General features: G+C 41.1%; 1 protein-coding gene across 4 annotated transcripts in view; it reads right to left on the bottom strand.

The window, feature by feature from the left end:
* The window catches only part of LOC122967184 (speckle type BTB/POZ protein), a 92,366-nt gene that overhangs the window by 15,697 nt on the left and 61,964 nt on the right, over positions 1–14,705 (bottom strand). For all 4 annotated transcript variants that reach the window (XM_044331709.1, XM_044331707.1, XM_044331708.1 and 1 more), the window contains exon 7: positions 5–182. In XM_044331709.1, the coding sequence (XP_044187644.1) occupies positions 5–182 (178 nt within the window). The remainder of the gene's footprint in view (positions 1–4; positions 183–14,705) is intronic.

Raw genomic sequence — 14,705 nt, forward strand, 5'->3', positions numbered from 1 at the left:
TTACCCGCCAGGATCGCTTTGTGCGCCTGGAATTTCTGTCCGGCGACACACAGGGAGCAGTCGGTGAATCTGGAGTTTTCCCACAAATCTCCGAGCTCCTCGGCCAACCTGCAGTCAGGAACCTTCACCATGTTCACGGTGTTCTGGCCTGAGATGTTCACAGAGTCCTGAACCACGCTCACCTAAAAAAAACATACATATATTCAGAAAACATGCCAATGGGAATCAATACTTGTCTTGTTAGCTGCTCTGCTTCATATATTTTCTGTTTCTTTTTTTAAGTCACGAGTGTCGCAGTACGTACAGTAGAGTTTTAATTTTAGGGTGAGTTGTGTCTTTAACACACTCCCTTCTTCATACAGAGGCAAATAAATAGCATGCGATGTTCATAAAAAGACAATATATCAGTCAATCAAACATGCTGTGAATGATTAATGTGGGTTCTCTGCCTCTGTAATCAATACATCAGCCACTCGATATGGGGGCTATTCAAAGACAACCTATTCTTCTGACTTTATCCAATCAGATCGGCTGCACTCTCAAACAAGCCAGAAAATCAGCATTGAAGTCAAACTGGGTGTGTGTGTGTGTGTGTGTGTCTGAGAATTGTCTGTGTGTCTTCCCCACTGACTTCACCACCTGTTCCAGACAATGTCAACCAGACTCATTTATCTCTCAACAGGACTCATTGCAAACACACACACACACACACACACACACACACACACACAGACTCGTGAGCACAAACACATACCGTCATACTCACAATACTAATTACAGAGTAATTTCCGACAGCCTGGATTAACTGACTTGCAGTTTTGTACCTGCTTGTTGTTCTATTTCTTCAAATACTACCAGTTAGTTAGCTGTAGTCTTGCTTAGAAGTTAGTTCAGGTTTGTGTTTGTGTATTATATTAATTCTAATGTGGAAAAAATCTAGAGTGATCCATCATGCTGTGTTGAACTGCTCAGAGTTATACTGAGCTATCAAGGCTCCTGAAGCAAAGATCCTTATTTTGTCATTATGTTAAACAATTGCCTGTTTTAAGTACTTCTTATTCTTGGATGCGCATGAAACTCTCACAGTGGATTCATAACTACGACCAACGAGCATCTGAGTTGAAAATATTCTGGTTCATTGAACATAAAGTTTGGAGGGGTTCTTATCAACTATGGTGGATTTGTTGTTTTGTTACAGGTGATAAAAAGATCTTTATATGCTAGAACTCTGATTCACACTCATGCGTGTGTTTTCCTGTGTGTACTTGTGTGTGTTTTTAGGGCTATTTCACACACCACATTGACAGAAACAAATAGTTTCTCAAGTCTCTTCCTGTATTTCAGTGTTGAGGAACTTTAAGGTAATCATTAACAAAAATCATTAACAAATACTCTCCCAATCACTACTCTATGTATCTGATTAATTAGTTTTGTTCAGGAACATACGACTGAAGCCTCGAACAATATCATAATATTGTGTAATAAAGTGTAATAAGCATAATAAAGCCTAAAGTAAAATATTGCTGGATAATGACATGTTGCTTTGATTCTTTTGATTCCAGACGTCACATCAACATCACAGACATTTATAGATATTTTTATACATTTAAAGTGACATGTTTTTCTCAAGTATGTAATGCAAGGGATTTTTAAAGTACAAAATTACATTGAAAGATATTTTTACATTACCAGCACACTACACCAAATTATTACATTATTAAAGTGTATTTTGTAGTGTATTGTAGTATTTGTAGTGTAGTTGTTAAGTTTGGTTGTTTATTACATTCTGCACAATTATGACACAATCAGATCACCTGACCCCACATGACCCCACATGACCCCACATAAAAAAACTTTTAGATAATCTTTTTTTTCCTGTTTTCATTGCTGCCGGCTCCTTAACACATTCAGTATAGTGTTGTCAAGAAAAAAAAAGCTAAAAATCCCCTCAACATCCCTGCAAAGTGACCTTGCTGTTAAAGCCTCAGTCAGGGAGGCTGACACCCAAAACACCACCACCACCACCAAAAAAAAAAAAAAAAGACAGCCAAGTTCCCTCCTCATCCATCCGTCTGCCCTCCTATTCGTCCAACGCCACATCCATCCACCTATTCAGCTCACACAAAGAGTCAAGAGTCAAGAGTCCTAGAAAAAGGAGGAGAAGCACATACAATAGAGAAGTGCGTGGCGAGCAGGAAATTGAATGTCAAGGAGCCTTGTTTGCTCCTGATGGAGGTTTGAGGGTTAGCCTGAAGGGGACAGAAAAGACAGAGAGAGAGAGAGAGAGAGACAAAAAGAAAGATAATAAAACTGAAGAAGAGAGTGAGGAAAAAGGAAGAGAATTAGGGAAAGATGTAGGGATAATACAGATGCAGAGATAAAGAGCGATGGATAGACAGAATAGAGAGAGAGAGGCTGTCGCACAAAAGAGGGGTGGAGACGTGAGGAAGCTATCGGTGGGACCTGCACTTGGAGATGGCTTCTCATAAGCAGCGGCTCATTTCTGGCACAAAAACGACAGGGATACAGTGAGAAGAAAATGTGACTTTTTTTTTGAAGAAAGGAGTATTCGAAGTATTCCTGTGTGTGTGAGACAGAGAGAGAGAGAGAGAGAGAGTGTGTGTGTGTGTGTGTGTGTGTGTGTGACAGTCTGGTTTCCACAGCTGGCTGTATTAATCACACTCCAGGGGGGTCTGACTGACTGACGTACATCCATCTCCACACACTCACAGAGGAATGCTCACACACACACACACACACACACACACACATTCACATGAGGATGACAGAGTCACTCGCACAGACACTGGCATTCATAAAAACACTGATTAGCAATACAGAAAGCCTGGGAGAAAGGGAGCCGCTGTTTATAAGGGAGAGGAGGAGGAGGAAGAAAAAACAACAGAGAGAGAGAGAGGGGGGGGGAAAAAAGAGGAGAGAGAGAGACAGACGGACAAAGAAACGGAGGGCAGAGGACAGAAGTTCAGTAAGCTCAAGTTGGAATGAAAAATGGCTTTAGGAGGAGGAGGAGATGGAGGAGGAGGGTGGCGAGTCCAGCGCTGTGTCCTGAGTACACACTGAAAAAAAAAATAAACAAGTGCTGAAAAGCGAATTGGAAGGGAAGCCAGTGAGCTCGGTCAATGTGTTTCGGTATAAATAGCCCAATTAGCATGGCGGAGCCGTCGCTGGGCTCTCAGACGCAGCGTGGCAGAGCCGGTCTAATTACTGGCTAACTTGACCAATTATTCCACTGTTTAACCAGGCAGAAACTAAATCGCAGCACCTGGTTATTTAGACACAGTGGCTGCCCTGACAGTCTTCACGCCATTAGCTGTCATCTTCAGTCATTGTCAACCTCCAACCAAACCCCTCCTCCTCATACTGGATGAGTGGACGGGCATGTTGACGGTTTACACACCTTTGTATTTGCTGAATAGTTTGGTAAATATATCACAATGGATTTATTGTAAACATAGAGATGCAACAGCTTACATAAAAATGGTGTATGTGAAATAAAACAGCATCCTTTTCTTAGAATATTTACTTAATTTTAGCATACTGGTGGTTGTTATGGTATCAAACTACACATTCATCCACCTGGTAAATGAAAAATGATCATTTGACCCCTGCTAGTGGCCCATAGAAACAGCCATTTCTATCACAACCCTCATTACAAAAAGTGTCACATGTTGCTGGTTTGTTCATCTTAGTGATGGGGCTGAAATGTAAAGGTTGTCCTGACGGCAGCACTGCAGGAAATCCATGCTTAGTATGAATGTGCTAACCAAATTTGGTGGCAATCTGCTCAATAGATTATGAGATATCTTGTATACAAAGTTAGCATTTTGGCCTGAGGGAGCACAAAGGGCAGATTCATTTGAATGGAGGCGGTGTGTGCCAACGCAGAGGGCCTCTGCAAAACAATGCAGGATCGTCCAGCATGAAAATTGAACCAGGCTCAACTTTTGCTGCGACGCAACACAATGTAATCTGGCAAGGAGCTACGTGGGCCAATCACATACATGCAAGCGCATATTCCCGGTGGATCACTTTGTAACATGAACGCTGTATTCGACTGTTTACCTCACGATTGGAGGTGATAACTTTCCAGAGTTGTAAAATCCTGTTTGTGAGTATCACAAGCCGCTGTGTTGTGTTTTGGCGTCTGATAAGCCTTTAAATGCATTAATCTGTAGCTCCAACTCGACTTCCTGGATCGTATTTCATTATCTCACAGGTGTCTTAAACAACACACCCCCAACAATGCAGCCCCTTGCATGATCATGTTTTCATGCAGGGCTGTTTTGAGTCTGAATGCAGCATCACGGCCTAAATACACCAAGCATGGACGCGGGGTGACACGTCTGCCGCTTCAGAACACGTCCATTATAATCAACTGAAGCTGCGACAGTGACCACAGAAGCTGCCGGCACACACGCTGGCATCACGCTGCTCATCTCTATTTTTACGTGGCTGGTCTATTTTTTTCTCCACGCGCAGCTACGCAGCCCTCCAGCAGGTAAAAACTACATAGAACGAGTACAATCTAATTAAAAATGATTAAAATAAATATCTTAATGTACCAGAGACAATGCGACGCAGCAGTGCACGACCGAGTTAATTAATCCAGTAGCAGTTAATGTAACCTACGCTTCCAAACCCTGCATAACTAACTACATTATCACTTGGAAAAACTCAATATGCACGCTGATCATCTACCTGTAGGGAAATATATGCTACCTGTAGTCTAGGGGTCATTCCTGGATTGAGAGAAATATAACTGTTTATTTCATCATAAAACATTTCAATAACTTTGCAAAACTTACTACCAAATCCAAACTTTTCTAATGTTTGGATCAAAAAAAGCATGTTCTCTAGAATCAAACGCTTTGAAAAAAAAGTCAATACATAGAATGAGGCTTTCTGATTCTATGAGGGATTGGCCAGATGGCAAATATAACTGTGGAGGCTCAGAAAACACGGCTGGCACACAACCAAACGCAACAAAGACACAGTTGGTGTAACAGTTTAAAAAACCCCGCTCCGCCCCACCTACATGATGCGTCGCGTCCGTGCCTCATGTATTTCAGCTGTTAAGTGTCCAAAAAGGGAAAGTCTTCATCCTCTTGGTAATACAGTACATACATCGGCCAACATTAGCTCATCACAGATATATCCGTTTTGACATGTAGCCTGCCGATAACTGACTAAGAAATGTCAGCACAGAAATGCTGAAGATCTGTGTGATGTCACGTAGTCTACCACCAGAGAGCACTGACAAAGTCTAAGGGATCCTTATCAAAATGTTTATATATGTTACATGTTTATGTGAAAAAATCACTATTGGCTGATATATTGTTATTATATGTATTAAACTCATGCCTCAAAAGTCCAGTTTTAGCCCATTATTTTGGATATAATACACTGTATATGTGCACATTTTAAACTTAGTCCGCTCAGGTAGTCTTGCAAGTCTTGTAGGCTTGATAATGGTGCAACAGGAAAGATCAGACGCTCACCAAAAATATTAAGAGTTAATCTGCTAGAGATACAGATCAAAGGTAAAATATTGACCTGATGGTGGCGCAAGACGAGAAGTTTAAGGAGTCACCAAAATAATTAGAAATCCTTCTTTGGTGAGCATGAATATCCCAGCAGTGGTGGACATCAGTAGCTTTAAACTAAACTGACAAACTGGCTGAATGACTGACTGACTTTTATTAATTCCTGAATGGTGTTAATGATGATGATGGTGATGATGATGACGACGAGGACGACAGAAACTCATTCTGTACACAACCCTAGGTAAAGAATAACAGTAATGAATCATCGCCTCTCTATCACCACAATCCTCATTTGTTTTGGTAATTAAGTTCCCAAGATAAGTACTGACTAAATCGCTCGCCTCCCAGTTAGTTTCTCAGACATCAAGATGGATCTGTCGTAAGCTCCCTCTCAACCCTCCAGGCAACATAGAGTTAATATTGAGTTTCGGTACCCAGATGATTTATTCATAATGCATCAATCTTTTTCTGCGTGTTTATGTGTTTGTTTATGGATTTACAGTGTTTTACCATGCATGAAATAGTTTGAAAAAGAGAAAAAAAAAAAAAATCAAATGAAATTCATTAAGTTATGGAACACTTGTTCTTTTACCTCCCAAGTCTCATTTTTCTCTCCTCAGTCCTGTGCATTTCTCAAACATGTAAACACGAGCAGCGATCAGGGACAAAAACAAACACATGGACAGACGCATTCACACAGTCGCCTCATCATACTACACACACACACACACACACACACACACACACACACACAAACACTGGCTACACCGACATGCAGCAGATTCTAAAAGGAAATAAGCTTTTCTTTGGGGGGCAATTTTCTCGTTGCTCGCCTCTTGCTGTTAAATTAGCAAATAGATCATTTGCATCAACGTTATATGAATCTGCACATTGCATAGTTTTACTGGCGTGATTTGGCTCCCCGATCCGAGGTCTGTCGCTGCTGACTTTATGGGTAACTAGATGTGGTAGTCAGCATGCAAGTAAGCACCTTATGACACATTTTCATGACTAATTCGACAGAAGGTGTTCAAATTTGAGCAACTTTAAAGCTTTCTAAGTTGATATTAGCTCAGCTGCCATTTCATCAACAAGCCAGCTTTGCAAACTTATTACTGTTTATACTGTATGTTGTTATATCTAACATGGAAACAAACACATTTGATTGGCACATTAATGTACAGTTTCCATCTTTGACTGCTAACAGGCAAACACGGTGTCACATGGTTTTACCAAGCTTTACTTAGAAATTGTGTTAGTTTATGTCTGATCATTCCAGACTTGTCTATACATTAATTATCTTTTTGAGTTATTCTTATCAGGAATAAACATACATGCCAAACATGACTAAGCCTTAGCCTTATTTTAATTGTTTATAATTGGAGTGATAATGGTTGTGTTTAATTACATCCCATACTTCAATAATAAAAAAAAAACAGATACCAAGATTGGTTGAGCATATTTTACACAGATTATATTCTTAATTTTCTCTGTGTGACACACACACACACACACACACACACACACACACACACACACACACACACAGGTATAGTGAGTCAGCTCTATTAATCAGGCTAAATAAAAATAACACTGATAGACTAATGTCTGCGGAATAAATTTGAATTATACAGTTACAAGGTCAGCCCATCTTCAGCGACTGAGGAAAGGCAGATCCTTCTTTACAAGAATATATTAAATGGTGTTGAAACAACCTCATTCACTGCATTCAAATTATAAACTGCATCTGCAAATGTTGCAGATCAATGTCACTTTTTTTCTTCAAAATCCACCCTCTGTGGTTTATTAGCCCTACAGTGCTTTTCCTACAATCTTTTGTTGAGGTTACTACTTTTCTTTCATTTTTGACTGTGTCAGTATCAGATTTACAATTTTACTTCACGCTTTACTTTCCATTTTTATGTCCGACTGAGTAAATCAGTGCAACAGCACTCTCATTTGCCTCGGTGAAAATTCTACACTGAGAGCGAAGGATGCAATACATGAAAAGCAGTTCAACAAGGGCGACCAAACTAAATGGTTCAAATCTGGTTGTCTGTTGAGCTCAGGATTGAAACAGGATTGTTAGCACAATACAAGTAAAACAAATGTTTTGTTACCTTTTTACAACATTGACTGTATTATGTTTGCAGCATGTTTGAAATCACATCCCGGATATTAGTCTGTGGATTCACTGCCAGTTGTGTTGATACCACTTGGGAGAAACAAAACAAATGCATTCCAAAAATTTCATTATAAATTTATTAAAAGTTAATTACAGAAAGGGAGCAGCAGAATTGTATGATGGCTTCATCATGGACTTCATTATCTGTTGTTTCCATGTTGAATGGAAATTTGGTAGCAATTTAATCTGAATCAATTGCTGTAAATTACATATTTCATTACACACTGCACAGCTTAAGACGTAACAAGGTGGATCTCTATTAGCTAAACAATTAAACAAGTGACCAGTAACTCCAGTACTCATCCACTTTTCATCTGCAACAGCTTAATAGATCTGTGATCTTTAAACTTGTCATCTGAACCCCCGAGCACAAAACTCATCACCAGCTTTTTATAATGCATGACTCGCCCTCCACTTCAGCCAGACAGAGTAAACAGGCTCTATGTCACAGACCCACTCTGCCGCTCCCTATCTCCCTCTCCCTTTCTTACTCATCCTCTCCACCCTCTTAGATGTTATTGCTTACAAAAATCAAAAACACTCAGAGCAATGACAGGATATTTTAGTTAGAAGGCAGACTAAATATAGGAGCCAGACTTACAGTAGCAGCCCTCTGGCAGCTGCAACAGGTGACTGTACTGATTAAAACAGAGAATAATAGCAGAATCTGATTCGGTCTTGACATCATTAAGCAAACATAGCCCCAAATCCCAATGCTATTAAACAAAAGTCAAAAATAAACACTGCGCTCACTCTCCTCAGAAGACAATAAGCTCACTTTCTTTAATTACAGTCTATTTACTTCATCCTATAATATAGTGTCCGATAGGTCTTTCCTCTGGTGCGCAAAAAGTGATTTAATGTTTAATGTTTCTGGAAGAACAAGTCAACAGCAACGCTAGCAGCTCTGTAAGGCTTCACAGCAGTGCTTTAAAGGAGCACTATGTCAAATTGCACCACCTGCTCCAAACAAATAGGGGAACCAAACGCCCCCAAACGCTTACTGTTTCCATAGTACTGGCACAGCATGGTGGAGATAGGTCTGGCTATGTGGGACTACTGTTTACAGTGAATCTGTGCCACGGCGTAAGTTTTTCTCCTTCAAGTGATCCAGTAAGTTACAGCCCACGTTACAATTTTGGCTGGACCAGCCACAGACCAGCTCTATAATTCTCAATGTCTGTCCGTCACTGACTCACTGACTGAGTGATGAAGTTGCACCATTTGTCAGCCCAGTGTTGGAGTTTCCCCATCAGCCGTTGCTCTTTCAAAATGAGTCGGCACTAACAGTTTCTATTATGTCCTCAGGGGGGTGTTTACAGCAGAGCCCCGAGCGCAGCTAACTCTCAGCAGGACTGAGAGTGAGTGCAGTCCCGAAATAAGTTTTAAAACACACATTTATCGACCAAAGCGTCTCACACGGACGCTCCGACACTGACAGGAGCAGCAACCTGCGGATACAAAGAAAAGCGACAGATCCATTTTATCCGCCTGCACGGCAGCTAGCAGCTAGTTAGCATGGCTAGCATCATTAGCATAACCGTGCCATGCTGTGTGTAACTGATAGACTGTAGCAGACTAAGTAAATAGGACTTTGACAACGTACGGTAGCAATATCAATCCAGTGCTAACGTAGAGCTAACGTTTGCTTGAATAAATCTAACCTCTATAGGACAGTTGTTGACATGTTGCCAAACCTGCACACAGGTTTACCTTGTAATCTGACTATGTAAAATGTAAATGTAAATGCTAACATCAGCGTGTTAAATGACCACAACAACAATGCTAATATGCTGATGGTTTAGCAGGTATAATTATTACCGTTTTCACCATCTTAGTTTAGCATGTTAGCATGCTAACACATTTAGTTAAGGGATTATAAGAGTTTTCACAATTCACCATGTGGGGAGCATGAATGTCTGAATCAAATTTCCTAATATCTGCAATATTTTCTGATTTGAATTTTGTATGTATACGGTATAAAATGCAGTCAAACAAAACTATCAAAGATCTATAAGGAACAAGAGAAGGAGGAAATTTGTAACAAGCCAAAGTTCAGATATTGCGTTCAAATCAGAGAAGATTGCCACCCAGACCCATATATAAAATTTAATTTACAGCGAGGGCAGAGGTCCCTGTGTGTTCAGTTAAGAACCGGTACTTTACTTCAGGCAATTGAGGTAGGCAGATAAAAAAGCTATTCCTGAGGAGTAATGTCTGTGTGTTTTTTGTGATCTTGGTGGCAAGGATGAATTTCATTGCTGTATTCCATTGCCCTGCGTACAGTGACTTGAATTTCTCAATTCAGTCGAAGGATCCCGACTTGTTTTTGGTTATCTGAAGGTGATAAATATGTTGAGTTGGCTTTTTAATGTTGAATTTTTTTGTTTTGGTGATATTTATAGGAGATACATGACAGATAAAACTGTATCCGTCATAACAGGACGTTTCTGTCTTATAAACTGACTGTTTTGAAATGTACTTTTCTTGAATTTGTGGAACTGTACATAGTGATTTGTCACGTGGCCATACTGGTTATTGTCTAGTGTCTTGTAAGCCCATATGGGCACCAGAAAATGCCCAAATAAACAAATCAATCATTCTACCCAGTTGTTGTTGAGATATTTCCTTCTGGATCAAAGTGTTGTACCATCTGACCGACCGACTAACAGACTGAGATTGCCCTCAGTAAAGCCACTAGTGTAGCTAAAAACCACATCATACACATAACAAAGGCTACATCACAGACAGACAGACAAGCTGGACTGCCATCGACACAGAGGTATTTGAGTGAATCTGCACAGACAGAGACATATTTCATGCATGATTCGAAGTCACGCTGTTGAACAAGAGTCGTGGCCAAGTGTGTTGTGCCTGGCCAACCTTGTTCTTACACATACAGACACAGACTTTTAAACATAGAGTGTCTCCACGCAGTCGGTATCACCACTGGCAGTGAGCGCGAGCCTCTGCATGCTGTCTGTGAGCACCAGCCATTTGGGTCTCTTTTTTAAGTAGTTTTGTTTTCTCCGCTGGAAGATCACAGGCACTAAAGTGATAGCTTTGAGACTCTGAGGCCCGATCTAAAGTGCTTGAAGGAAATGTTTGGACAAAGAAAAATAAATAAATAAGCGGGGGAAGGTTGCCTGTTTGTTCAATTTCTGCTGTATTTACTCTGGTTGAAGCGAAGGGCTTTTGATGGGATATAAAAGACCTATGGATGTGGTGCTGGTGCAAAAGTGTTGCAAAGGCAGTGTCAATTAAACGATCCATTGTGGCTTAAAAATGGGTGCCAAAAAGCTATCATAGTAAAAAATCCCACTGCAAGAGAAGGAGCTTGCCCTCAAAGTGCGCCTTCTACTTTTGCATACACAAATCCCAAATTTCTATGTGTACCCTTCCCTTTCTTCCCTGTGTCTCTTCCCACCTCTTCCTCTTTATCCTGCTCTCAGAGGTGGTTGTGTGTGTGTGTGTGTGTGTGTGTGTGTGTGTGTGTTGTTCGGCATGCAGGGAGGGAGCAGCTGGAGCATCTGCAGTCGTCTCCTCTGACAGCAGCACGGCATATGGCAGGGCCCTGTGAAGGATGGGTGCTGTCACCCGGCAAAGTGCTTACCCACCGACAGGAGCACTAACACCATGAGGAAGAGGAGGAAACAGCTGAACATCAGCACCCCACTCATTTATTCTCCCGCCACCACTTCGCTCCGGGAGGGACGCAGCGGAGGAGCCTTAAAGAAAAGACCTCCGACCGGCTAGCGGTGGCCGAGAAGCCCGTCGCTATGCATTATAGTAAATCACATCAAAGATCCTCTATGTGCGGAAGATAAACCAATTGAGAGAAAAACACTGGCTCATCTTCCAGTTAACACATGCAGGCGATGAGACACACATATGCCCTCTCATCACCCTTTGGTGTCTCACACAGAAGTGCATTAGCATGTGTGACGGCTTTTTGCTTCTACTTCTGCCCTATACTTTATGTTTACCACTGTGAATGACAAAGTTTATTGTCTTATTTTTAATATTTTTAGTTTGAGTGTAATTTTATCTTAAAGGGGACATATCATGTATATTTTCCAGGTCTATGTTTTTATTCTGGGGCTCTACTGGAATATCTTTGCATGATTTACAGTTCAAAAAAACACCTTATTTATCTTGTACTGGCCCTTTACGCAGCCTCTCAGTTCAGCCTCTGTCTGAAACAGGACGTTTTAGCTCCTGTCTCTTTAAGGCCTCACTGTTTACCTTCCAGACGCAGGCAGAATTCCAGCTACATAAACAAACAGTAGTAGTAGGATTTCACTTCTTTTTCTCATTCTTTACTCAAAATGGAAACTTCTCAACAACATCCGTACATGTTCGAGCTGGAATCTGATTTGAAATATGCAAGTGGACAACCTGAACAACCTTAGCAACAAAGGCTACTAATGGACGGCCATTTGTGGGCCTGTGTGAACAATTTGATGTAATCGAGAGGAGGAAGTAGACGTAACATTGCAAATGAAGCAGTCAGAGCACGATGAAGCCCTTTTTTTACATATGTTCACATATGTTTACATATTTTTACATACGCTCACCTCAAGTTTTGGACCTTTCATCATGTTTAACATAGACATCTGACATCATGACAGTATAAAAATAAATCACAAAAAGCACGATGTGCCACCTTTAACAAACCTGCGATATATTAAAGGGAAGATACAGTATCTGTAAAAGAAAAACTCAAAGTGACATCAAGTAAAAACTCTCCTCGTCTCCCCCCCTCTCTAACTTAATTTATGTGCAAATCAGACAGCAGTCAAGTATGCGCTCGTTCTCAATTTCAGAAGTGTTCGCAACTTGAATGGAAGGACAATAAAATCAATGTCAATCCAGTCATTATCAACTGTCATTCTTCCTCTGCATCCTCTGCCATGACTCACGGCGACTGATGTAGGGAAGGGAATATTCAGCCTGATTGTGGATGAAAGAAAAAAAAAAAATCAGTGGGTTCCAGTTTAGCTTTTACACTTGAAAGCTGCTTTTAAAACAGACATTTGGATCCATCATTTTAATGCTTCCAAATTACATGTTTTTTCCTTTTGAAAATAAAAATTTTCCCTTCAAGATAAAATAGATATTATGCGATTGGTGACAATTTTGCCAAAAATATATATTTTAAAGCAATACCAAAAACCTTTGTGTGTGTCATAAACGTGAATCCTGGTGACTGACCACTTTGTCAAGTGGACAACAACACAATTATTACTCAATATGCATTTTTTAATATAATTATAATGACAAACCAATATCAGTATGTCGGGAGGCTGTGGCTCAGGAGGCAGAGCAGGTCGTCCACTAATCGGAGGATCAGCGGTTCGATCCCCGGCTCCTCCAGTCCACATGGCGATGTGTCCTTGGGCAAGATACTCAAATACACTTTGCTCCCGTAGGCCGTGCCATCGGTATGTGAGTGTGTGTGTGAACGGGTGAATGTGGCGTGTACTTTGAGTGGTTGGAAGACTAGAAAGGCCCGATATAAATGCAGTCCATTTACCATAAAGTGTGGCCTGTGGATGAACTATGACAGGGATAGTCAAATACTAAGTCTTAGAGGTCCACTTAATAAATTTCCACTGCATCAAAGGTCCAGTAAGGGTGCAAAAACTCTGTACATGAACAGCATTTCTGTATTAATGGGAGACGGGACATATTCATTGTGTAAGAAAGTCCTTGAGCATAAAAAGGTGCGATGGCCAGACAGAGACACTGGTGTAAGTGTTCATTAATGAGTCTGCTGCACTTTGAGTTCTTCACTGCAGTCATTGTTGAAAATGATTTTACACTTATTCCGCTGGAGTCGTGATATCGAGGAGTTCATCAAGTTCACTTTTGTTTTTTTTGGGATTGTTCAAAACATGCATGTTTAGTATCGCAGTGGTGTTTTGCATTCCCGCTCTTCGTTATGGCCGCTGTTTTCGTTGGCAGAAAGGTCTTGTACTTCCCTCAGGCAAAATAAACATGTATTTCTGAGCGCAGTCATCCTTAAATGCATGTTTTTCACCGTCAACCTTTCTTTCTTTATATCGGATAGTTTTGAACGAGCCGTTTTACTTAATCAAGCAGAGCCCCTACTTTGTAAATTGTGGTGACAAGCAGGCGGCTGAATGATGACGGCCGAGGTGACGTGATAACCATGTGCCAAACAGAAGCCGTCCTTGTCATGTTGCAGTTAAACTTTGTTCCCCGTCCAGTTTAAACTGGTATTCTGTCCGGATGTAGACAGAAGTCTGACTATATGGTGTATGAACATGACTGTGGCTATAGATTTTATACAGTATGTTGAGTCTGCATGGTGGATACAAAGAATATCAGGGTTTATCCTACATGTTGCTCCTGAAGCTAAAGCAGATTGGGGGGGGGAGGGGGGGGGGGCACGGCCTCCTCTGTGAAATAAAACGGTAGCTCTCTGACTCAACCTCCGGCTGACTAAAGGGGGGACCGCTGTGTTCATCCACTTTTCAGCAGCCAATTTAACATGACTCACAGATAAGTTTCACCATCAACTCTTCTCCCTTCCAAAACAACCCCTTTCTTTCCCCCTCAAACAGACTGCCGGAGTACTCACCCTTACAAGTGTCAGTCAACATGACTGTCTGCAGGCAAAGCACGACAGCACAAACTTGTTGAGATTTTCCAGGAGCTCCCCGCCCCACCCCTCCCCAAACATGTGTGTCTGGTATTACTCCGAAAAACTTTCAGAGCATCTGCAATCTATAGCGTGAACGGCTAGGTCTGACCTTAGAGCGAGAGGTTACCTGCGGTGCTGAGTGAGAAGAAAGGTGAGGAGAGAGAGGATTTAACCTCCTTTACCTCTGTGTCTCATTAGAGGAGGGATGAGAAAAGCAGGTCAAAACATGTCTCATCCACATGAAAACATTCTCCCTCTAAGAAAATTCCTAGCCTTTTATATTTTT

The sequence above is a fragment of the Thunnus albacares genome, chromosome 17 (genome assembly GCF_914725855.1).
Source record: "Thunnus albacares chromosome 17, fThuAlb1.1, whole genome shotgun sequence".
NCBI lineage: Eukaryota > Metazoa > Chordata > Actinopteri > Scombriformes > Scombridae > Thunnus > Thunnus albacares.